The sequence below is a fragment of the Anoplolepis gracilipes genome, chromosome 2, assembly GCF_047496725.1.
Source record: "Anoplolepis gracilipes chromosome 2, ASM4749672v1, whole genome shotgun sequence".
In the NCBI taxonomy this organism is placed as follows: domain Eukaryota; kingdom Metazoa; phylum Arthropoda; class Insecta; order Hymenoptera; family Formicidae; genus Anoplolepis; species Anoplolepis gracilipes.
Genome location: NC_132971.1, coordinates 17157217 through 17183912, shown reverse-complemented (window position 1 = coordinate 17183912; position 26696 = coordinate 17157217). Strand labels below are relative to the sequence as shown.

Sequence of the window (26696 nt, the reverse complement as noted above, 5' to 3'; positions counted from 1 at the left end):
GTCACCGGCACAAACCGACTTCGACGCCGTATAATATTCTCGGACCGACGCAATTCGGTTTACGACGGTGGCTCGCCAAGTCGTTACACATACGTTACACGACGGTAACTGGTTCGGAATTGCACGAGCTACCCGCGGGACCAACGACACATGGACGGACACGCCGCAAAACGGCATTGTTGTCCTTGGAAAACGATTCACGGTGTAAATCCAGACAGCCGGCCGAGTTTCCGCCCGAGATGGGACACAATCGCGGAAAAGCGCGATATGTAGTAGGTACATACGACGGAGTGCCGGAACTGAATCAATCCCCGGGTGGAAAAGTTTCGGTTGTTTCCGAAGCGAGTTGAACTTTCGTAATACCAAAGCGCGGAACAAACTTGCGACACCTACTTACGGACCTTTGCCAATTCATTCTCATGCTCATTCAACCATTCGTACTTTGACGCTCCTGTATTAAAGTCAACGCGAGTAATGGACGACCGCGTTTTCGTCGACCGAGCAAGATAGATATCAAAAAGGAAACGGTAGAAAAGATTATCTTCCAGAAGAAATACGATATAAAAGTGAGCAAAGTAATATATTTGTAATAAAAAAACAAAAATATTCACGTACAAATTATTTTTCTTACTGGTTTAACAAAGATTAATGTGAAATGATAATTGTTTATTAATTAAGATTTTATTTAAAATATTTAATTGATCTTAAGAATTTGAAATAAATGTTTCAAATATTTTTTATTAGAGACTTTGAATTAATTAATGTAATTAATTTAATTAATTAAATAAAATTTAATAATTATTTATAAAGACTTTGAATTAATTAATTAAAATAATTATTTTTGCTATTATAGAAATACAGTAAAAATTCTCGTTCTGTTCATTCTATTTCTTTTTACAACTTACTTATGTCGCTTATATTTGTTTTCTTTTTTCAACTTTGATTAAATCATTTAAATGGATTTTTTGTTGTCCATGAAATTCTTATTCAATGCAAAATTAACGCAATAGTACATGTACAATATACATATACATTTTATTCGTATCTTTAATATTTTGAAACGTAAATCACTCACTTTTGAACAAATTTCTTTGTTATTAAAACCCTCTATATCAACAATCACGGATAATTAATACATACTTTATGTTTATAATCTCACGATATTATCCTTATAATGATGACGAGAGATATCGCCTTCTAAGCTTATTATAAATACTGTATCGATAGCAAAACCGATATTGTGCCAACATTTAGACGTTCGCCCACTATTTTAGTACGCTATTTTGGATAACATACAGTGCTGATATTACTGAGAACGTAACATTCGAATACAATTTCCTCTTGTCTCTTTATTCATTGTTTGTAATTTACATGAATGCGAATTCGAAGGCAAACTGTACGCGACTCGCGATATGCAATACGCTATTACTGATTCAGTCGAGTCTAATCTGAACTAATCATACACATGTATGGCAACATAATCTTCAATATCCTCAGTCTATATTGAATGTAGGTAGATGTAGACACCGGAGGGAAAGCTGTAACGCTTTAGTCCAAACATGCGCATGTTGACTGCTCAAATGACTTCTTGCAATAATGAAAACGTAAGCACACGTGCCAGCATTTCGCAGCAACGCTGTTGCCATTGACAGTGCAAAACTAGACAAGCTAAATTTTAATCTATTAATTGTAATTTTTAACGTTAAGACTCTTGAATTAAATTTTAAATTTATTAAGACAAAATTGCATTCAATTGAGAGAACAGTTTCGTTAAAATTCTTAAATATTTTTAAAATATATTTTTTTCTTTACTAAAATTCTTTATCATTATTCTATATCATACGAACTTTGTAACACAAAGCATCTGTTAAAAATACTATGTAAATTTAAAACTACACAAAAACTACGAGTTTCTCAGTAAAAGAAACGTAAAATTTATTAATACAATATGTAATAATTGTGAGACACTCACATATTAATAATGAAATTTTAAACACGTGCATACAGATTGTACTTATTTCTTATATGTGACCTATTATAATTCACGGATTACATTCGGATTATACGAACATGTCCGATATCAAATAATAATTTCAACGAGTAACAAACAGCATGGTCAAGCTTCAAGTATTACACGTTAAAAATAACCTATATTATTTGCGCGTGTTGTTAATATGATAATTACATTAATAATCCTTTTATGCAATAATCATTTTGCAAACGTTATGAAATTTGAAGCACTATCCAATGAAGGAAAAATGTTTGCCAATTATATAACGTGCTTGTTATTGGTATTTATTACTAATTTAATTAGGGAAATAAAATATTGAAAGTATCCATTTTCTCTAAGAGTATACTTATATATTTTATGATCATTATGTGAAATGTGATAAATCGTATTATGTATACGGTATAAGAGTATTATTATATTATAAAAAGCAGAATTTATTTTGCAAATGCAAAACATCAGATAAATTCTTTTCCAATATTTATAACAGATCTTGTACATTTTTAATAACTCTACAATTATTTTGTCTCTTTCTCTCGATTAACTATATTTAGTACATGTTGTAATTTTCACGAAATCTATCTATAAATTTCCAAAAATAACTAAGGACGTTTGGTTCTTGACATTTTCTCCGATTCAAAATCTATTTCCAATTTTAAGTTCTACTCAAAACAAACTTTTACTAAATTGTTAGTATGACAACCACTTAATCATTTACTGTCTTTAAACGAATCATTAAAGTTAGAAACGATTTAACAACCATCTCCAATTAAACGAATATAGAACAGGAAAATTAAGAGATCGTTAAAGACTTAACGAACATTATTTGATTGAAAAAGTTGTCTCCTTGGTCTAATTTACGTAACTGTCAGCGAGATTCGCAAATGGCCCGAAATGATGAAGAATGAACACTTAGTTTCGATCAAAGTTATTAAAAAAAATAAATATACAATAATACATTAACTGATATTCTAATAAATTAAAATATATGTATATTTAGTTTAATAATATTATTTATATGAAATTAAATTATATTAAAAATATGTGTATATGATAAATTAAATTATATTCTATAACACTACTTCATTTTACAATTATATATATAATTATATATATATAACTACTTGAATTATTTTAACATTTATTTTAAATATGTTAAATATAATGTGAGTCAAAAGATCTGACGATTTTTAAAATAAATTATAAATATTTATTTCTTGTCAGATAACAATAGAATGTCATTTGAGTATATTAGTTGATTTTATTTATTTTTTAAGATTAAAAAAAATTTTTACATTTCTTAAATGTTTTCCGCATTTAACATCATATATTGCAAGGAAAAAATTGCAGTTACACCAGACAATACAAACAGCGATGCGAACTTGAGTGATAGACCAAAATAATATAGGATAAATGTAAATTTTTTTTTAATTTAAAAAAAACGAATAAGTAATACACTCAAATAGCATTCCATACCCTATTGTTATCTGACAAGAAGTAAATATTTAAGTTACATTTTATTTTATATATATTTTGAAACTCACCAGCTTCCTTTGATTTATTATATTATATTTAAATATCAATAACAAAATTTAATTAATGTTATAATTGAAGTTTAAAAAATAATTGAAATTTATGAAAATTAGTATTCACTAGTATTAATAAATTAAAATAATTAATTTTAGAAGTTCTTAGTATTTTATTAGACTAAAATTAAATTATAATTTATATAAAATGTAATTATTTTTAATTAACTTTTTAAAATACATTTTAGTATCTATTATGACATTATATATTTAAATTCTATTGAACATTTATAGACGGTGCAATCGAACGAGGTGGATCGATGAAGGAAAGCGACATTGACCCCTACGTGAAATCCAAATCCGTCAAGGATGTTTTAGCACAAAGCAGCGGAAACGCTCTACTTCCCTGCCGATTCAACAGTTCCGGAATAGTAAGTACATATACATAACCGACAACGCGCAAATATGTACATTTAATATGAGTATACGCGCCTAAAAGCGCGCATATATGGGCGTCGTATGATGCAGTACATGCACATGTATTATACGCGACCGATATACACGGAGGAAATTTGACTTGTGTTTAACAGTAGATATCGTATGCACACAGAATTACGTGACATATGTATATTTATGTCATGAGATACGCCTGACCACCTCGTTGATACGTAGAAATGAATCTATAAATAGATACGACGACTTGTGCATTATCACAAAAATAAAATTGCTAAAATGCTAATTACAAAGGAGAATTTTTTATTAGTAGCACACAATTTTTAAAAATCTAACTTTTCAATTATACAGATATATCAATGATAGATTTTATTTGAAAAATTCCACAGTATTTAATTAAGTATATTATTATTTATTACTTATTAAATAAATACTACGATATGAATAATATCATTTAACACTTATTTATTTTTAATAAAATATTATGAAAAATATTAAAACTTTAGTTTTTTTTTATTAATCTTATAATAATCTTATAATTTCTTCCACTTTTATTAATTTATATAATATCACACTTTACTCTTTTATACATATATACAACGATTTAATTATCTATTCTAACTCAATTAAGTAATATAAACGTTTCTGTGTACTTTCTTACAAATAATCTTCAAATTAAATATTGTGTTAAATGCATGAAAATTAATTCATATACCAGAATGCTATGATTCTGCGCGGTTTCTTTTTTAAAGTTTCTTTAAAACACATGTCGTTTGTGTTATATAACTTTCGTCATACATCGAAGGAAGTATACAAATTTTCACATGTGCAATCTCGTTCCTCTCGACATGAAATACACAATAGTTATCTGTAGCGCGGAAAACTAGTTCTCAGGGACTCGACTTCTCATAGTTGACGTTCCTGCAACATTAATGCCATGAAATTGCATCCCGATCTCCCTTTCTTCCACTTCACCTTCTCGTTCATTCAGTCCTCATTCGGATCGATTGCACATAGTGAACTGCAATAATGACGTAACCTTGAGAACGGATCTCATTAAAGTCTTTATAAGATCAATCTATTATCGGTGATAGCAATATGAGCAATATTATCAAATAATAAAAGATCTTGCAAGATTGTCAATGTGAAATATAAGATAAAATAAAATTTAATAAAAATTGAAAATTTGATTCAGTTAATTTTTTCATAAAAAAACTTTATCAAAGGTCTTTAATAATTTAGAAGTTAGAAATTTCAAACAAATAATTTTCTCTCAATTGAGTTCCTCCAATATCTATAAATAAAAAAAGAGATACAATGTCTATAAGTTTCTTTGCATAGCGCGTCATTATTGAAAAATAAATTTTGAAATGTGAAAAAACAAAGCATATGATAAAAGAATATAAACCACTATTGCACCCGCTTGTATGCCGGTAAAACCATTGCGATATATTCTATGACCCTATTCAAAATGTTTGCATACGGCTTGTGTGGCTTAAATGGAATATTATTCTTGAATTGCTTATAATACAGCCGAGAGCGATTAAACTTGTGGCTGACAATGGTTATTATTACAATATTTTACAAGAAATCTTAAGTCAGATTGCAAAATATTTTGATGAATAATATCAATGAAATTAAAATCGAAATAAATGAATATTTGAACAATAAAAGCAAACTACAATATGTTTATTTGAAATTAAATTATAAACAATTTTTATTTATACATATAATACAATATATATTTATATATAATGTAATATATCTTTATATTAAAACAATGTTATATAAAAATACGATAAAGAATTTTTTAGGACAAGGAATAATCCATCATATTAAACAATTGATGATGTAACCTAATTAATCTCAATCCATTTCCTTACGCTATTTGCGACTGCGGACAATTAGAGAGGACGAATTTAATGATAATCATCATCGTGTCAACAGAAATGTCGCTGTGTAATTGTCAGTGCGACCACTGCCGGCCAATCCCAATTAGATCTGTCTACACGGCAAACTCAACAGCGGTGTCGATCCAACAGTGGTTAGCCGTTTGTCAGAGGCCATCAAACCAACGCGGTTGCAAAAAAAAATCCGAATTAATTTCCTCTGCTTCTCTGACGATGAGTATTGCACGCTCGACATTGTTCCGGCGAAATAACGCGAAGCAATTAATGCGATCGAAATTTTTTTGAAAGTTAAAAATCAGGCTAATCGTACGTTTAACTGAGACGAGAATAAATGATTGAAGAGAGTACACGTGCAATTTGTAACCTCTCCTCCGTCTATCTGCCGGACAAGGATAGATTGCTGCGGTAATCAATTTTGCTTGAAAAGGTCTGATATCATACACACATCACAACAAAATAATGAGATCGCCGCGTCGAAATTCGCCGATAATTCACCCAAAACGAAGTATGTAATAAGTTTCGATTTAAAACTTGTTAAATTACCAAGAAATGAAGCTCGGTTATCAAATGATATGATCGAATCGCTAACAATTTGACATTAATCTCTTGTAAAATTATAATTATTTCTGGTATTTATTTGTCTGTATTTTACTGTAATATATAAGGAAAAGAAGATAGTATAAAATTTTATTTTGCTTTTATTTTGCATGCAAACAGATGTGCAATAGGTTTATATTCTTTTATCACATACTTTGTTTTTCATATTTCAAAATTTATTTTTCAATAATGAAGCGCTATGCAAAGAAACTTACACATCGTATTTCTTTCTTTATCTATATAGATATTGGAGAAATTTTATTTTGCTTTTAATGTCCTACAAATTTCCAAAATTAGTTAATGTAATTAGTTAACGATTAAATAAAAGAAATTCAATAATCTATAATGTGCAGTGAAAAGAGAAAAAAATTTTTAATATTTTATAATATAATATAATAAACTTGATAATATATAAAGCACAGTAAATAAAAAGCTATAATAAATATTTAAAAATAATTAACTTTTTTTCTAATAAAACAATAAAAAATCTTTTTATGAAGTAAAATTTATTCTTTTACCTCGTATGTCTTATACAATGTGTGTGTAATTTATTATCACTAATCTCGATTTATGTGTCTCACGCGTTAAAACCAGACTGTATAGTCTCACGATCGATAGAGCACGACAAAAAGCTAACAAGAGCAGAATGAAAAGTAGATACCACTGGAACGACAATGCCATTCCTGCGGTCTTTGAAGTGCCAAATTCCGCCACTTCATTCGGCGCTAGCGAGGAAATTGCATGAGAGAATTGCATTTCCTTTGTCCTTTAAACCGGAGAGTATCGCGAGTTACCTTTGACCTGTCGTTGACCATTACCATTCAAACGTAGGATACGTCCAATTGAATACTCGCTTCTATTCGTTGTTGTGACAAACCCCACGTGGTTGACAAATTATGATCTATACGTATTATGTGTATCAAATATGCATAAGACTCCAGCTTTTCTTCTTTCATTTTTTGTTACTCTGCATGGGACGTAAAAAAATTGAAATTTATGTAATACATATGTACCTATATACCATTTTTAATTCAAAACTATATACTAAATTTTAAATCATTTTATATAATGTTCTGTTTAAGTAAAATTATTACTTTATTATTATTTAACATGTAACATTTTCATTGCGAGTTCTTTATATTATTGCCATATTTGAAACATAAAACAAAATATATTAGTTTCTTTTTCTATAATATTAAAAATTTTAAATAATAAAATTCTTAAATAAGAAATTATTAGAGATATCGCAATAGAGATATTAAAAATTCAAAAATGAAAAATATAAGAATAAGGATTTACAAAGGATTTAAAGAAAAAAAGTTTTATTAGTCTTAAATCATATATCTTCATTTCTATGCCAGATCTATCAATTAGCGAAAATTTGTATAAAAAGAGAAAATACTTTTTTAAATAAGTATATTATTTAAATAAGTACACAACGTTTCTTACAAATTACAATAACAATATAAAAATGTCCCACATGAAATATTTAAATATGTTAAGCAGTTACAACAGAGATTAAACAATCTATATCTAATCTTGATGTCAAACATATCGTATGAATGTATCAACGTATGCATATCACTTAAATCGCATTGGACATCTTCCAGTCGGATATCGGTGCTGCATCGTTTGTCAAACTACTAAGCCAGAAATGATCCAATTACAGATGAGAACGGTGAATAAATTGCATGCGGACATGGAAGCAGCTTTACACTCGACGGCGACAGTCACTGATATAATTACAGTTTAAGCTTCGCTTCCATCACCGACTATTAGTACGTGCGAACGGAATCTAGAGCTGTATTCTAATGCAGGCGCCAGATCCGGAACAGAACGGTCGAATCGAATTAAGCGTAATTCTTGACAATTTGTCAGCGCGTTAACTTATAACCGCGATGAAATTTCCCGCGAAAGTGTCTGTCATCATTTGGCTTTTATACCATTTTATATTTATGTAGTTTATTTTAAAAAGAGAAACAAATTATATATGTTAAATGAATTACTCATTGCGAAATTAAAATCGTCTAAAAGATATAAGCAAATTTCAATCAATATCAAATCTGAGTATCCGGCTTTAATTAGTATTTTTTTAACTTTTATATTTTTGTAAAATATGCAACGTTGATATTAAAATATACACATATAAAAGGATTAAAAATAATATTTTGCTTAAAATATAAAACCTGAGCTTTAATAGGTTTTTCTAAAAAGAAAGTTATGTCAAAGACGCGCATCATGTACAAATGATATTCTATTGTGCTTTATTCAAATATCTAAAGAAAAAATCCTTTTCTTATCTCGGTATCCTTTATTCAGACTCGTTATATTAAGGATTTCCTGCTGTATTTGCTATTCTATAGCGCGCTTCAGAATCAATATTATCTCAATACCCATCTTGCTACACCTAATCTCGCACACACTCCTACTTTTTTCGACTTTTAGAAAGTTTTCGAAATTTCGTTAGTCGGACGAACACACGTGAACAAGGAACAAGGATCAATTTCACGCCCGGGATAGGAAAGTGGGGTAAGTGGATAGATAAGGGCGTGAGAGTCCGACGTCGATCCGGCCGCCTAACCGAGAATGTGATCACAACGGGGCGCGAGAAGAGAGGAATAAAGGGTAGAAGGGGGCAGTCGAGGGGCGCAATAGCGTGAGAAGCAGTAGGACTCGAAATTTTCATCCCTCCCTCTCCGCTATTCTCCTTCGTGTTCGCTCGCCACCGACAACCTCGCCACCCTTGCCCGTGCCTCCTCAGACTGCCTCATTCCCTGCTGCTCGGCAGCCTCGTTTGGAGCACACGTGCCACTGACAGCAGTTAATTACACCGCCACGAAGTCAAAGAGAGGAAGGGGGAGAGAGAGAGCGAGAGAGAGAGAGAGAGAGAGAGAGACACTGAGAGACTGTAAAACGGAGAAACGACGAGTTAGCGAGGAAAGAATGGCGCCCCGGAGACAATTGCATGCCGCCATCAAAAGTTGAAGTGACCGGAAGGACTCCATCTTCCGGTGTCCTGGCATAAGCGCTCGCCACCGATTCCAGTATACGCTTACTGGATAGTCTGGACCGTCTTGTGCAGATGGGCGTTTTACCCAAAAGAGATATTAAACTAGAATTTGCACGATCGTTGTGTGCTAATCTTAAACTTAATAATAATTATTATAATTAATTTACGCAAATGTCCCATTGTTAAACTTTTAATATTATGCAATCTGAACCAAAATAGAATTCTTATATAATGCAATAATAATTCTTTTATAAAATTTTAGTATTAAAATTTTAATACATTAAAAAATTTTTATAAAAGAATAATTTTTCAATTATATACAAGTATTAATTTTTATATTACTTTAAATAATAATTTTCTCTTTTTTTTAAGTATTATTAACAGTAAGGTTATTCTCTTTATGCAATGTATAATACAATGAGAAAGCCAAAAATATAAAAGAACAAAGGTGAATACAATGAAGCGTGAATACAATGAAGCATAAAATTACAGACAGAGTAAAGCATACCAAGTATGTCATCAAACATCATTTTCTTATAGTTTCTGACGTAAAATAGACATTAAGAATATAGGAAAACTGCAGAATTTAACAAGCCTTAGAGACTATTTTTCAATTCATATTGCATTTCTTTCGATAGCGGTACGTCGTGAATAATAATCTCGTCGATTACATCGGCTGTTACAGTTTGCGGGTAAAATTTCTCGATACGATCAATTCTTTAGCTATATCGAGAGCGCGTGATGATACCGAGGTCACAGTGTTCTTTGTATCGCTGGCGGATGACAGTTGGTCACGTCGGGAACGGGACGGGAGAGAAATTAAACGTTTGCTCGACCCAATTTTCGCTGAGCGTCTAGCGGAGGTAATTGCGCGGCGGACCGGCCTAGGAGAGACCGTCAAAACTTGGGAAGACCGCAACCGAGAAAACAAGCAACTTTTAATTGGAAAGCCGTACGCGCGCGTGGATACTGCATGCAGACCGTTCCAAGACACTTTCTGTTAGTTTAGATTTGGCAATTAAGTGCAAACCCTCGCTTTCCGCGTCTCAGAGAACGGGCGATTAATCCTCTCGTTGCTGCATGTAATTTTGCCTACGCTGTGCGCAAGACAGGATAACACAAAGTGCAAATGTCAAAAACTGGTGGTTGAAACTATTCTATTTTTCGTAGAGCCATTCTTGTATATATTTATATCGTGAGACATTATATTATGTATTTCTTTTTGCATTCTCCCTTCTGCTTCAAAAAAACAATAATAATTGAAATATATAATAGAATACCTAAAAAAAATATAAATTAAATTAAATATATATTTTTATCCTTTCCTGCATACAATATATACATATTTAGTATTATAACTTTCTTTTGAATGTTGGCCTTTAAAATCTGTTCCGTTTGTAATATATCGAGTTTATTCTTATGCTTATCTGTTTAATTATTAAATTTATATTAATTCTCAAAATTAACTTGAAAAAGTAGGTAGATACGTTACATAATAAATATAAATATTAAAGCGATAATTGTTACTACATAATTGTGTAATATGATAGCAATATCTCTACATTATTTCATTGTAATAATCATCCCTTCATTATCCCTTCAAAGGACGATGGCGTTCCTATGCAGAACGTCTATCTAGAATCACGTTCGGAATCCACAAGCAGAATGCAGTGGCCATATATGTATATATATATATATATATATGTACATGTAAACTCGGATATGCAAGGGCGGAACCTTACACGCTATCTAGGGTCAAACCGGAAGACACGTCGTGTCTCAGATCAATTTGTCCTCTCTATGTAATATATATGTACATCTACAAAGTCAGAAAAAAGAATATATATTTTATTCCAGATTCTTTTATATTACAAGAAAAATTAGCAGAATTTTGTATAAAATTCTTTAATTCTTTCTCACATCTTTAAATGCACAAAAAGTTTTTCTTTTTAAATATTTGTTTATTGAAAATACGCGCAATGTGTGTATACTACTCGTCACTGCCATCTTTATGTCGCTTGACTTACAATTAGAGCAATCATAGACAAATTTCTTATGTCAACATTCTGTACAACAAAACATTCTGTAGGGCGATGCATATCAATAATCAACCTGTCAAAGCTCCTTTTGTTCCAAATCTCCAAGAGTTTTTCGGCGAGTCACGTTTTATACTCTTATCAATTTATCGTTCATAAATTAATGAACTATGCAAACGGGGTCACTTTATCAAGAATTTATACTAATCATTTTAATTTTATGTAATCACAGATACTATAGCAAACTTATATTATGAGTTTATTATCAACAAGCGATCCGTTTATACGTGATTTATTGCAGTTGAAATTATTTCGTAGTTCTAAAATTATTGTAAAAAATAATGAAAAAAATTTTCTTGTTTATCTCGTTACATATTGATATATAATAATTTATATATTGAGAGATTTTAATTGTACAATTTCAACAAATTTGTACAAAAAAAAGTAAATAGTAGAAATAGTAGAAATTTTATAGTGAACAGTAGAAATAGTAGAAATTTTATATATTTTGATAAACGCTAAATATGAAGAGTTATTCGCGTTTGCTGTATGTTCAATTCAGTACGTTATATGTATGAAACATACAACACGATTCTTTGATCTCTCCTTTATATCACGTACAGATAAGTACATAACACACAGGCATGTGTGAATGCGGGTGGCAGTGGTACTTTATTGTAGGATAAAGAAATCCGATATTATAAAGGCAGTAGCCAGTACACATCCGTAAAGTAACCGTTGGACCGTAACGATGAAGAAAGACGTTCTTTGTCCATATAAATTCATGCTCAAAAAGGATATTGAGGTATTTTTCTTCCTTTTCAAAGTCACTGATCTCTCTCGGCAAGCGGGTTGCGATCTCAACAAATTGTCCCATCAATTTTGCATCTCATTCATCATCTCAATGTTAGCAAAACTGTAGTCATTCTAATACACTGTTTCAGTGTATGTATATATATATATGTATATGTATTTTGCTATATTATTATTACTTTTGATTTTTCAGAACTATTTATCCATTCTTTTACAACTAAACATAACATCATCGAAAGTAGGTATTATATTATCGCTATGCAATTAAAATCTTTCATATGCAAAAAGCGCTCTCTCTCTCTCTCTCTCTCTCTCTCGTGTCTTCTTATTAATTCAAACTTTTATTCACTTAAATATTATTTAAAACATACAATAAAAATTTTAGTATGCATCAAAAATTATCAAGGCAAAATAAAACGAGAGAACGATTTTTAATTACATATTAAAATAGTTTTAAACAACATATTAAAATAGCTTTTCCGCCAAAATAATTTATGAAAAATGATATTATCGTATGACAGAGTCGTTGTATGGTAGATAATTTTATTTAATTAATGCCATTCAAAGTACTCTTATATATCCTCATTTAATGAGCGTTATCAAAGCGAACCTTGTCGAGATTTCCTCGTTCAAAATGAAAAAATTCATCCTTCATCCTAGGAAGGAAGGGAAAAAGAACTGCTTGAAAGATTGAGCGAAAGTTGACTTAATTGATAGCGTGACAAGTTATAAAAAAGTGTATCGTTAAGAGACGACCTACAATCATTTTGATATTATGATATTTAGTTAGGTTATATTAAACAACCAAATCATACGATAGAATATTGATATATATATTTTGTCTAATTAGTCTTTAACCAAGAATATTCTTAATTAATTTATCATAAATGACATACTTGAGGAGATATCAAAAAGAAGCTTTCTGCATGTCAGAAATTTTGGTTACTTAGTGACAATATATTTTCATTATGTTGCATAAAAGAATGGATAGTAAATAATGTGAAAAATGTCATAAGTAATAATAATATTGCAAAGTATATATAAATTCTGATACCGTTAAAAATGTGACATGAATTAAATATAACTGGTAGGTAAAAGCAATACTAATCTTGTTAATGTGTTTTGTAGTGAACAATATAAACGTTTCAAAATGTTCATCCGACTCTTACTGGATATAACAATTAAACGTAACAACAATGATATCGCACGTATGAACAGCCATAGTCCGGTGCGTCCACTGAAAAATTTATCGAACTATTCGTTCTTTTTTTCTTGTTTTTTTTTCCGATTCATTCGTGCTCGACTAGCGAGAGCAATACGGACGAGCGCAGCAAATGGGCCCTCTCGGAAACAATAGAGAGGGCAACGAGCACTCGGAAATGGCCCACTTAATCGCCCCTCTCTGACAATATATCGATACTCTGCTCCGATGGTGTTGCTTTTGTTGCCAACGCAGGACAACGCGGCTACCCGATATAATTGAGCCACAAGAGCTGACCTCCACTTACACTACTACAGTACTATAGTGTCTATAAGTCGAGACCATATATGCATTTAGAAGAAACTGCATTTATGAATGCAGCCGTTATATCGTATCCGCTTTGTAAGATTTTTTAAAGTCCTCATCTCTTCTTTTGTTGTTCGTATCGTGTTTTGTAATGCCATAATATCTATGAAGTTTCATAATATTATTTATATTTTGATAAATTGTTTTATAAAATTAAAACTATAAATTATATAAATTATAAAACTATAAATGTGCCAAATATAAATTTATACTTCTTTTTTTCCCATCATTTAAAGTTCTATTATGTATTAATATTTTTATGTTTTTAAATACATCGATTTAATATCGATATATCTTAAATATATCGAAAACATTGATTTCAAACTGATCAAGAAAATCGTAGATAAAAGAAATGTTACATAGAGATTCAATATTTCACATAAATTTAAAATGTATACAAAAAATAACATAATTTCTTTCTTTATAAAAATAAATATGTTTTTATCGTTATACATATTTAGAAATGATTTCAAAAATTATACAAAAGAATTCACTTAAATAGTTTATACATATATGAACGATTCTTTAATTGTAGTTGTATTCTTCAATCTCAACATTTCTATAATAAATTGCATAGACAAAATAGTACGAACCAATGTGTTACAACTTATCGCAGTGATAATGCCATAAATATACATTACTGACATTCGATTTATTCCTGCGATTTATTTGATTTATTTCTTGTACATTCATATACTGTCTCTCTTTCTTTCGCAAAAATATTTTCTATCGTGCTCGATTCAGCATTTACGGATGTGTGCAATTTCGCAAGGAATTCTTGACGCATAACGGGGTTGTCCACGGTTAGAAGTAACCACTGCCCGAAGAAATAGTACAGATTCCTTTAAGCATAGAACCATCCTAGGACAAAAACGATATTTTCGAATACATAGCATTTAAACATAAAAATAAATTTATAAAAAATTTTTCTTTACATATAATATATAATATATAATATATATCCATACTGAGTTTTACAATTATTTATTTATTGAAATGATAAATTATTACGTAATAAGAAGTTATTTAAGTATTATAAACTAATAAAAATATTCTATACACACATACAATTATATATAATTTGTTTCCAAAAAATTACGAAGATAAAATTAAATAAATATAAATAATAAAATATATTCTTTTCAAATTATATAAAAATATAAGTAGTAAAATTATATTGATTCTTTTTATTAGTTTTTATTGTTAAATAGTTCTGAAAGTGGAAATAACACAAACAGAGAGTTTAATAATATCAAAATTTTTATTAATAGAAAAAAACAATATTTTGTAAATTTTTATAAATTTTAAGATTGTCGTATAATTTTTAAAGAGATATGTAAATGTGTAAATATGTTTATTTTGATAAACGGTTATTTCGATGTCACTATAAATGCACTAACAATTAATTACGTAACAATAGAAAACCAGCTATTTATTACGAACTAACTACGAATTAACTATTACACATAACAATGTCAAAATAAGATGAAAATTAATGGATGTGCGTAATGAATACTAAAGATATTATTTGAGATATTTAAAAATAAAAGTAGATATAAAAAAATTTTAATAAAAGTAGAATTATATCGAATTTCTTTTACCATGAAGAGACTTTGGAAAAAGAGATAGAAATGATATGACTTAATAACATTGACGACTTTCACAATAGCTATCATAAGAAATAAGAATAACAGAGACTTTGTATATTTCCTAATAAAGGTCGAAATGCTGCCAGACATGAGACATGCGAGCGCAGACGTGTTCTCGAGTTCCTTCATTGTCCTTATAATTTTTGCAGAACATTTATTTTAGCTTTATTGTGGTTTTTCCAAAACAAAGTGAATTATTTATATTGATAGATTAGCAGTTCGAATAGTGTGATTAAGTTTCCTTGGATGCATACATAAATTATAATTAAGTGCAGTAAGTAAAGTGTTTTTATTCGTATCATATAAATTATATCCATCATATAAATCATCACATCTTCACATAAATCGATTATACTTTCTGATTATCTTGTTATTAGCAGAAATATTTTTAATTGTTTATAGATCCTCCTTCTGAGTCATTCAAACTCAAAAAGAATTTATTTCTGAAAATTAAAACTAGAAATTAAACAAATTGAAGATTTTTAATTGGATAACATTGGATAATAACTTCAAGTAACAGTCTTGAAATTCTATTTTGTTTAACAACGCTTTCAACGCTTGCGTCTTGTGTACTATCAGTCTGTCCTTCTTATAAGTTATATTTATCTATATATTCGTGTTATAGCTTTCAAACTACATACATTTTATCAATTGTGTCTCAAGCAACGTATTGACACTTTTATCACGCGGAATATTATAATTCTTTATATCATGGAGACTAATAATTGCCGCTATTGCGATAACCTTGTCAAAGAAGAAGGTATTCAATGTGTAGGTCCGTGCAAAAGATTTCACCATCCAAATTGCTATAACGACTCTGATCCACTTTATATGAATGTGTCCTCTGACATAATTAAAGTCTGCTGCTTTTTATGCATCGATAATTTTCCAATGGGTGACTTCATAAAAATAAAAGAGTTTGATTCTGCCATATATATTTCAATGCTTCATTAAAAGAACAATATTATCAGATGTTGGAATATTTTATGCACATTCAAAAGAATTTAGTTGGTAAAGTAGAAGTGATTGAAATACAGAAGAGTTTAATCAATATTAAAAAATTAGACTTAAAATTAGAGAAGTTTAAAGAAGAATTAAAGATGATACAGTCTTCTCTTGTTGAATATCACCAAGCGATACATCATCAGTTTCAAGAACTGCAAACTGAAATTTCACAATTAAAACCACTTCTCAATAATTGAATTTATATAATGTGATGGTTTATACGGAAAATAGAAAAAGGGAATAAAATTGAGGAAGTGCTCACATATATTAATTTATTTATTTTTATTTTATTATCAATTAGTGTATTGCAAATATATTATTATTCTATCTCTAATATAATGTAATATACCTAATGTTTATATTTTGTATACATACTTATAATATTAGAAAATAATAACTATTAGAAATGTTTCAACAAAAAAAAATATATATAAATATGATCGAAATATATGTCAAATGTTTTGTTGTAATACAGTCATTTTGCGTGGAGTAGCGAAAATGTTTAGAATTCATTGCGACAGTATATTCCATTGGATAACTGACAACATGTTCAATCTATCTTTATATAAACATATATGGTACTCCAGATATCAACCGTTGCTCTTATCCTATAATATCTCTATTCAAAATATTTCAAACTTTTACAGTGATAATTTGACAGAAATGTAATAAAAGTAACATATCAATCTTTATGTATAAAACCGCAAATTCGAAGAAATTGGAAAACGTCTCTATTAAATAGTTTTAGGCTAACAATTGCATCGCTGATAGGGCTCAAAATTACAAAATATCAGAGAATTTGTTATATAATTTTTGCTTATAATTCTTATTATTTAATTATAACTTTTTTAATAGTATAATAAAAATATGATAGGCCTAAACATAAACTTGTACATTATTTAATATATATATATATATATATATACTTAAATAATAATTTATATTTACGTATTATACATGTATTCTCGAAGACTATCATTGTAAAATATGTTAATAATAATAAATATAAAGTAGGAGAAGATTTTAAAAAGAATACAAAAGCTAATTTTATAAATTACTTCTCAATATTTAGTAAAAAATTTCTATTACAAGTTTTAGATTGTTATTGAATATGTAATATTGTATTCTTGTTACACATTTAGATTCTATTATAATATGAAATATTCTCTTTCTTAAAATTTAAAATTGTACATTTATCTTAAGAAACGATTAATAAATCAACATTATCGATAAAAAGTATTGTAAATGCAAAACACCTTTCGTAAGAATTTATGCAATAATTTTCTTTTTAGATTTATATTAATTTCTTGGTTGTTTCTTTTTAAAAACTTATCAGTCCTGATAAAATAGAATTATAATTTTTTATTACAAGAATAGTATATACAATAATAAAAAAGAGTTAAAAAATTAGAGCTATAAATGTAAATTATCTTTTCATTTGTGTTGTAATTATAATCCATAAATCCATAAATGCATTTTCTCTAAATATAAAGAATTAATTGATTAAATTTGATTTTTTTTGTTTAGAATTATATTGACCTAAATATTGATCAAAAAATGCTACTTAAAAACATTGTTTTCCAGTTTTTATATTTTAATATTTTAATGCGTTTTTTATTTATATTTTTTAATCACCTAGTTATTAGTATTGTTTACATTTAAAATAAGTGCGTAATTCTAGCAATAGCTTTAAACAGACTAAATATAGAGTACTGTAATTATTTAGAATAACTAATGCAATTACTATTTATTAAATAATTAAACGATATAGATATATAGAAATTTTCCACGATTTTAATAACAAATTAGTATTAATAGATTAATTATAAATAATATGTATTTGATAGGAATGATTAAATATTGATATTTATTATTAGTTATTTTATATTAATTAAATATATTTAGAGGCTTATAGAGACCTTTGTTAAGAGAACTTGAAAATTTATTTCTAGATATCAAGGATTTTCTATAAATTGGACTAACATATCCTCACAAAAAATTTTGATTGAGTGCTGATAATCTGTTATCTATAATGTATCTCTGTTGTGTTTAGTATCAGCCTGTTCTTTCTACATGTTATGTTTTTCTATCGGCAGACTACAATTTCCACACAATATAATATTTTTACCTTGACATCACGAAGGATCTTTGCTGGTACTGCAATATTTTGTCAATGTATGATAGCAATAATTTTCAATATATTTCATGCAAAAGTTACGCATTATAATTGCTTGCTGATAATAACGCACATATAAGAATTATATGTCAGGAATATCTCCAGCGCAATTGGCTTTTGCAACATTTTTTTTATTAAATTCTATCAAAAATACTTTTAGAGAGAGATTTGTTAATATAAAAGAACAGCTTTATACTGAATTTTCCATTAACATGATATTGTACATGATACAAGAATGCTTTTATTTTACAGAAATTTATATTGCATCAGAAAAATATGTTTAATAACATGCACAGCGGCCAAAACGCATTGTAAATTCTTTAAATTGAATTACACAGCTTCCAACGATTCTACATGCGCCTTAAAACCAAAATTCAATTTTTTTCTATTCAAATATTAAAAAATAAATAATCGATTCACAGATTTATTAGATAAAATTTTATATTATTGCAACAACAAAAACTAGTTGAAATTTTATTACTAGAAACTTAATGATTTATCTAAAGATCAATCACATGCATTTGATGTTGCTTTTTACAAAATAATTATAGTAATATTCATAAATAAATAAGATTCATATCTTGTCAAAACTCATTTCGCGAAACAGTAGACCTTGAAACATTAGTGTGTCTTATTTTCTTTCTCCTTGCGATAAAAATTTCTCGCTCAAAAAATGATACAACAATTTCTTTATTATATACAGTGGTATTTTATTTTATAATATTTTTTTTTAATTATTGCAAATCTAAATAATGCAAAACTTTTTTTAGTATTACAACAATTACAATCGATCCTTTAAAAATTAATGTAAATCATGCATCAATTCTGGAAATGATAATCTCTCTTTGATACTTTCCATTTTAATGCTCTTTAATATACATTAATAATCAATGATTCCGTACGTAATTTTTATTATAACTATGTAATCCTTATTATTTGAGTGAGCAAAGAAACGGTTGAATAGTTGATCTTATTTTTAATTTATTATTGATTAGCAATTAGCAAATATTGCTATTCTTTTGAAGATGCTAGCAAAATAGTGTTGTTATAAGAAATAATAATTCTTTTAATGTATTTTAACAAAATAACGAATATTTATAGAAATATGTAGTAGGCATTTTACTGTAATATAATTGCTTTGCGCTGAATAACAAGATATTTAGAATCATTGCAATAGTATTTTATTTTTTTTATGAGCACCTTTTGTCTACAACAAAAAAGTACTTTATGTCAGGGATATTATGCATAATATTATATTGTGCTAAATGTTATAATCAAATTCTTCAGATTTTTTTTTCTCTTTTTTTTCGATAGACATAACATTTTTATATTTTTTTACCTTTCTTTTCAAAGCGATATACCGCATCGAAATCTCATTCAATACAGGAAACGCAAAAAGATGTAGCTATAGAGAACAGACCTGTCACGAATTCGTGACGGCAACACTGTTCACGAGGATGTACCGAGAGTATCCGATTTTTCCCCGAATCGCTGGCCGAGCTACTATTTCTCTCAACGATCGAAATTGAAATTCCGCTCGGGTACGGATCTGTCTGCGCTGTTTAGCGCGACCTCGTTGTCCCTTTGAAGGCGCTTCGTGCTTGCAACTGTAGCAGATTCGGGGGCAGAATTCTCTCGGTTACACCTGCAACGTTGTACCGTCGCATTGTTCGGGTCAATCGTCTGCCTCATCAGGCGGGAGTAGTAACCCAGTGACGTTGCTTGTTAGCGGGGTACCTTCATAAACGAGCACTTGCACTGACCTACTCGATGGATGTGTCATATTAAATTGTATATACGTTCTTTTATATATATATATAAAACGTATCTATATGTAGACTTTCGCGATCGACCGAGCTCACCTATCAGCGCCACTTCGTTCCAGACATTGCCTTTGGTGCGCCAAATACATACTTGATCATTTATGTGCATATATTGGAGATATATCTCTCAATGTGTAAATTAGCGTTGATAGATGCATTACAAGCGGACGTCTTAATTCCGTTTAAAGCAGATATTGCGCGGAACGGATTTAAAATTAAAAAGAGGAAAGAATGTCGAAAGACTGTCATCATAGTACGTTCATCCTGCATATTTCATATATTTTATTATTTGCGACAATGGAAGAATGCGCTTCTCTGTTCATATCAATTATACAAAAAATCAATTTTCTCGAATTGATTTTGTTATAATGCTGTCACTTGCATTTCAAAATATAATTTCTGAAAGACCATTTATAATTTAAAATATTAGGAAATTTTTCAATACATATATGATTTGGAAAGGCATTTATATAATCAACAATTAATTCATAGAAATTAATTACAAATTATTTTCAATGTATGATTAAAAATTAAAAATGTACTTAATTGTAAATTCGTGTTTATATAATAGAGTTTTATTGCGAGCTTTTCAAATTCGTATTTTATTATGAAACTGTGTTACATAAATATTGTTTAAAACATCTATTATTGTGTTAGATATATAAATTATAAAGAATGATGATTATAGATATAGATTATAGATTAGATGTATAGATATTAGATATATAAATCATAGATGTATAGATAGTTAATCAAGAATGTTAATAACATATAATAACAAAAGTTGTATAAAAAAGTCTAATTTGCTAATCTAATTAGCAAATATTTTAAACACGCAAAAATGTGTTAAATATGTATTAATCTTGAGTTGACATTTCTTGTATGTGTTAAAAATTATATTTGAGGAAGAGACTAATTTGACAATATTTAACATATAATCCCAGCCCGACATAAACTATCACAGATTCGTGAAATTACAACTATTTGTCAAATAGTGATTGATTACAGATACTGCACCAAACATAAATTTATATGCAAAATCATAGGAATATTGTTTAATTTATACTATCGATATTAACTAATGCAAGCGGCAAAATCGCGCAGATGTCGTCCTGTCAGTTACACCTGTTGCAACGCTATTTGCGTGCTCGCACATACAATCGCGAAATTGCAATCTACCCGTGCATTCGTAGACGATTGGTAACATTTAACGTCATGCCTATAGGGCATCCCGCCTGCAAATAACACGGTAGGTGCAAGCTATAATACTTTATGTGCAATCGCGCTTTATTGCGTGTCCTACGACATGAGGGGTGGGAGGGATGACTATCACTTCTAAAATGGAATTTTATCTCTTTCTTGCCTGTTTTATTTCCATAGCAATTGCTGAAATTATCCCATAGACGCACTTGACAAAGCATACACATATATAAAACAATCGTTACGCGCAATGTCGAAAGCTAAGTTTAATAGAACATAAAGTAATAGAAAAGTATCATGATTTTTGAACTTAAAAAAGTCGAAAAAATGTGTATCTTCTTACATAAATTGATAATATAACTCTATAATTCAATAATTATTTATGAAATATTTTTTTTCTATTTTTGCCAAGTTAAGCAAATCAAATAAATGATAAAATATTTTTATAATATAATAGAATAGACTAATTCTTCTTTTTAAAAACTCAGGTTTTCTACAAAATAAAATATAGTAAATAATGTAGTTTAGCTATTTAATTGATTAACGCACATTATTAAAACTTAAAAAATTTATAATATATAATATATGTATATATAACATATAATATATATTTATTATTGAAATACAACTTAATTTTCAATTTTTTGCTAATATACTTGATAACATATTATAACTCCCGATAATTATTGAATACAATCATATTATACTTTAATAAACTTTTAATAAAATTAGGATATTATATATTGGCTCGCTAGTTTTTATAAACATAAAATTTATGACAAATGTTTCGTAAAATTTATCATAAATTTTACCAAACATTTTTTTCCGTCTTAAGTGTTTATAAATCATTATGTAAAGTATTGAAATGGTTTTAATTTTAATATAAATAAAAGGATAATTATTACATAACATCTTAAATAATATCTTAAATAATAAATATTATTAAGAAGAGATTTTAAAACTACAGCGACAAATATATTAAATTCCTTACACAATACTAATTATAAGTAACAAATATTTTATTGAATAAATAATAAAATAATAGTATAACTAATAAATAATTATAAATATTTGCGAGAGGATCTAAAAGAGAATATAATAATAAATTATATTCTCTTTCGGATTTTCTCTTGCAAATATTTATAATTATAGGATATCTTAGTATTATGATTCGTAATTTTTATTATAATGCATAATAAACTTGCATTTACATGCACATGTACAATGAATTTACAAGTGGTGAGCCAAATGAATAGGCCATTGTGATGTCGAGTTTTAATAGCTCTTTAGACGCCGGTATGATGTAATGTCGAAGAATAGGATCTCTTGAGTAATAATTCTCGCAATTTCGTAATTATTCCTGAAGCCTATTGTGCTCCGGGTGCACGGATCTAAATGAAGCCTAACCGAGTTAAACGGCAAATATAAGCGTGCACGCACCCGCCCTCGGGGTAGAAATTACAGGGTGAACCGTGCACTTTATACAACGAGCGTTTACCCTGAAGAACCCTTCGTGATTTTACATGCAAACGGCGTAATATAAGCGGGAATTAATTTTAAATTATTAATTGGTATATTTCTTCTGTATCAAACATTGCTGTTTCAAGAACAAACTTAATATTTAGAACAAATAATAAAATAGATTAAATTCCTTCTTCAATAAGAAAAGTTATGATGAAAAAGAAACGTTTATATTTTATTAGACCTCAGATAAAAAATAAATACCGATTATCTTGCACAAGCTAAGTAAGAAAATAATATTGCTATCTCAATATAATCGATTAAAAATTTAGATACAGTCGGACCTCTTATCCTATTACCCTCTTATGCTACAAAACCTCTTATCCTACGACAAAAAATCCTCTCATGCTACGACCGCGAAAGGGGAATTATACCCCCACTCTCAAATTTTTGTCGTAGGATCAGAGGTTTAAGGGGAAGATTCCGGACCGAAAATATCGTAGGATAAGAGGTCCGATTGTATATGTTAAATTATTAATATTCATTCTACTTATTGCGTTATTAAAAATCAGCTCCTAAAATAGCAATAACAAAGTTATAACAAAATATATAAATTTTGCACAAAAAAATTAATATTGCAATTGTTTGTATATTAATACTATATCAGTAATTTAATAATCTTTGCGATTTCACGAAACTCTATTTTTAATTCTTGCGAGTTATTACGATTAGCGTAGTATTAGCACAGAACTTCTGATATCGCATTTATTGCAACTGTTATTACCAAAATGTCTCGATCGTAAGTTAGATATCCGAAAAATAATACTTTTTACTTCTTATCGCGATATTGCCAGCACTAATACATCGGCTAATATTAACGGCTGATATTTCTTCACGGTGCTGCACGCGAGATGAAACCTCGCTCGAAACGCTACTCACATCCGGTAAATTTCCCGGTGAAATTTACCGTGCAACGTGTACCGGAAAATGTCGCGGGCTGCTGGCGCGCGTTTTGTGGCAAAAATATTTGCCACACGGCTTTTTCAATGTTTCCGCTGGCGACGCGTGTGTCGGTGTGATATCGGCACGTACACACGAGTGACGCACATGCGTTACGTGCACATATGTATCGCGCACACATAGATGCATATACATCCTATTCCATGACGCTGTAGAGTACAACGTTCTCTTACTCTGCTAGGTTTATCTCCATTGTTTTTCAAGCGAATAAACGCAAACGTTTTCATTTATTGCCGTTACCATGTCAAGATAGTAAAAGTCTCTTAAACTACTATGGAACTCCCGGGAGTAACGCGACCGAACAACGTAGGTTTTTTTTTATTTTTAAGTACCACAGATTCGGTTATTTGTCGCGATTTAATTTGAACTATAAATACTATAACGTTATTTTATTCTATTCCTTATTTAAGCCTATTATTTTATGATTAAATAATCTAAAAATAATTTACAATTTAATGTAGTAAATAAATAAAAACTTTTACGTATGTTAAATAAAGTGTAATAAAAAAATTTTAAATCATAAAAACGTAAAACATTAAAATCGTTGAACAAATATCATACAATCATGTGCGATATGTGCAATAATAAACGTATTATGTGCAATGCAATAATTATATTAATAATTATATTTTTATTTAGTCACGCTTTATTGTGTACGGTAAAATTGCTTCTGGTCAAATAGGATGTCCTAATTTTCTCGCTCAGATTCACGTTATTGAATTGTAATTAATTTGTAATTACAATTTAGGTCAGCTAATATCGATGAATGTTCATGCAAAACACTTTTTTATAGTTGCAAACGAAACATCCATATATGCAAGTATATTTGCAACTTGACCGCAGCATGTATTTTTTTCCATATTCTGTTTTCAAACTCTTATAAAGATATTACATAAATGAATATATTAAAAACTCTTATTTGATTTCGTGAAATAATAAACTGTCGCAGAATATTTTCTGCAAAATTCATCTGCGTATTATTGAAAATCCGACACTCTAATTAGAGATGCTTTGTTAAGCTTTAATATTTATTAGCATACAATGTACAAATGCATTTTTCATCGAAACAACGGCATTTTCATGAAAAATGCGAGCAGATAAAACAAGATAATTATATTTTGTGGTATTAACCGAAAACTCTTTAAATAAGCAATATTGTGGAATTACAGAAATTTCGTTTCAGAATTCATAATAACATACATTTTAACAAGCTCATGAGAAATAAGCGAGTATAACAGACAATCGCGGATGAATTTTTTTGCTTCACAGCGTCGACGTAATTTACATTCTGTATTTTAGAATCATGAGATTATAGTATCAGTTATCGTGACATTATATACAAACTCATATTGAATATGATAAATTTACATAATCCAATAAATGAAAGCTTAATATAGGAAAGATTACTAGTAAATTTAAAAAAAATTACTTCCTCAATCAATGTTTATTCGAGAAAAGTTTATTTGAAAAAGGAAAAAATAATCTGTATATTTTTCTCTCATCTCATATAATATAATAATAAATAACATACACCTTTTTATAATGACAATTGGCTCAGATTTTTAAGGAAAAACATTTTTCTTTTGGAAAACGATAGAACCTACAGCCCTTTTTGTGTCATCGCAAGTGTACAAATTGTGAAAACTACGTGAATCTTCCATTAGCACGTAGCAGACGAAAAAAACGGCTCACGGAAGGTCGCGTTCGCTATTCCACAGCAAACTTAGTATTGCGTTCCAGAGAAGATTTGCCACGCCAGCCAGAAAATTGGAGAAGTTTCCGCGCATTCCGTTGGGATTTCCGCACAGATTTTAGGGCGCGCGTGTGCCGATTTCCGAAATATTCATATATCGGTACCGACTGCCGCGAAATTTATACGCGACACATCGGCCGAATATAATATCCCATGAATTTCTGATATGCACTCGCGCGTATCAGAATGCGCACGATCACGCGTGACCGGATATGCATACATGCGCGGCTAAAGAGAAGCGCGATAGAAATGTTCGATCTGAGCTTATGACGAGCTCAATTATGTAAGAATAAGATTTTAGTAATAAGATGAAGTAAATAAGATTTTCACGAAACATTCTTTAGGTTATTGATTTCGGTTTTCTTTTCTTTTTTAATTGCGATCTGTATAAATACTTTTGTAGATGCTTTTTAAATTAAAAAAAAACTTTTTTAAATATATATAAATATGTTTCAATCTCCCTTTCCCTCTTTAAATTAATAAATTGACAAACAAACGTAATAAGAAAAATAAGTAAACTTCATATTTAATTTTTTATGAACATTTTTATTTTTGTTTCTCAAAGTAAAAAGAATACAAAACTAATTTAGTAAGTTTATATATTACAGATATATTGTGTCATTGTGATTAACTTATGATAACATATAGATGAAGTAAAAAACTTATTTATAGAATAGATGAGATAATAC

At 29.0% G+C, this 26696-nt stretch overlaps 1 protein-coding gene across 1 annotated transcript in view; it reads left to right on the top strand.

Annotated features, from left to right (window-relative positions):
• LOC140674384 (junctional adhesion molecule-like) overlaps positions 1-26696 on the top strand; it is a 131916-nt gene that overhangs the window by 90432 nt on the left and 14788 nt on the right. Inside the window, exon 3 of the mRNA XM_072907875.1 lies at positions 3829-3965. Coding sequence (XP_072763976.1) covers positions 3829-3965 — 137 coding nt within the window. The remainder of the gene's footprint in view (positions 1-3828; positions 3966-26696) is intronic.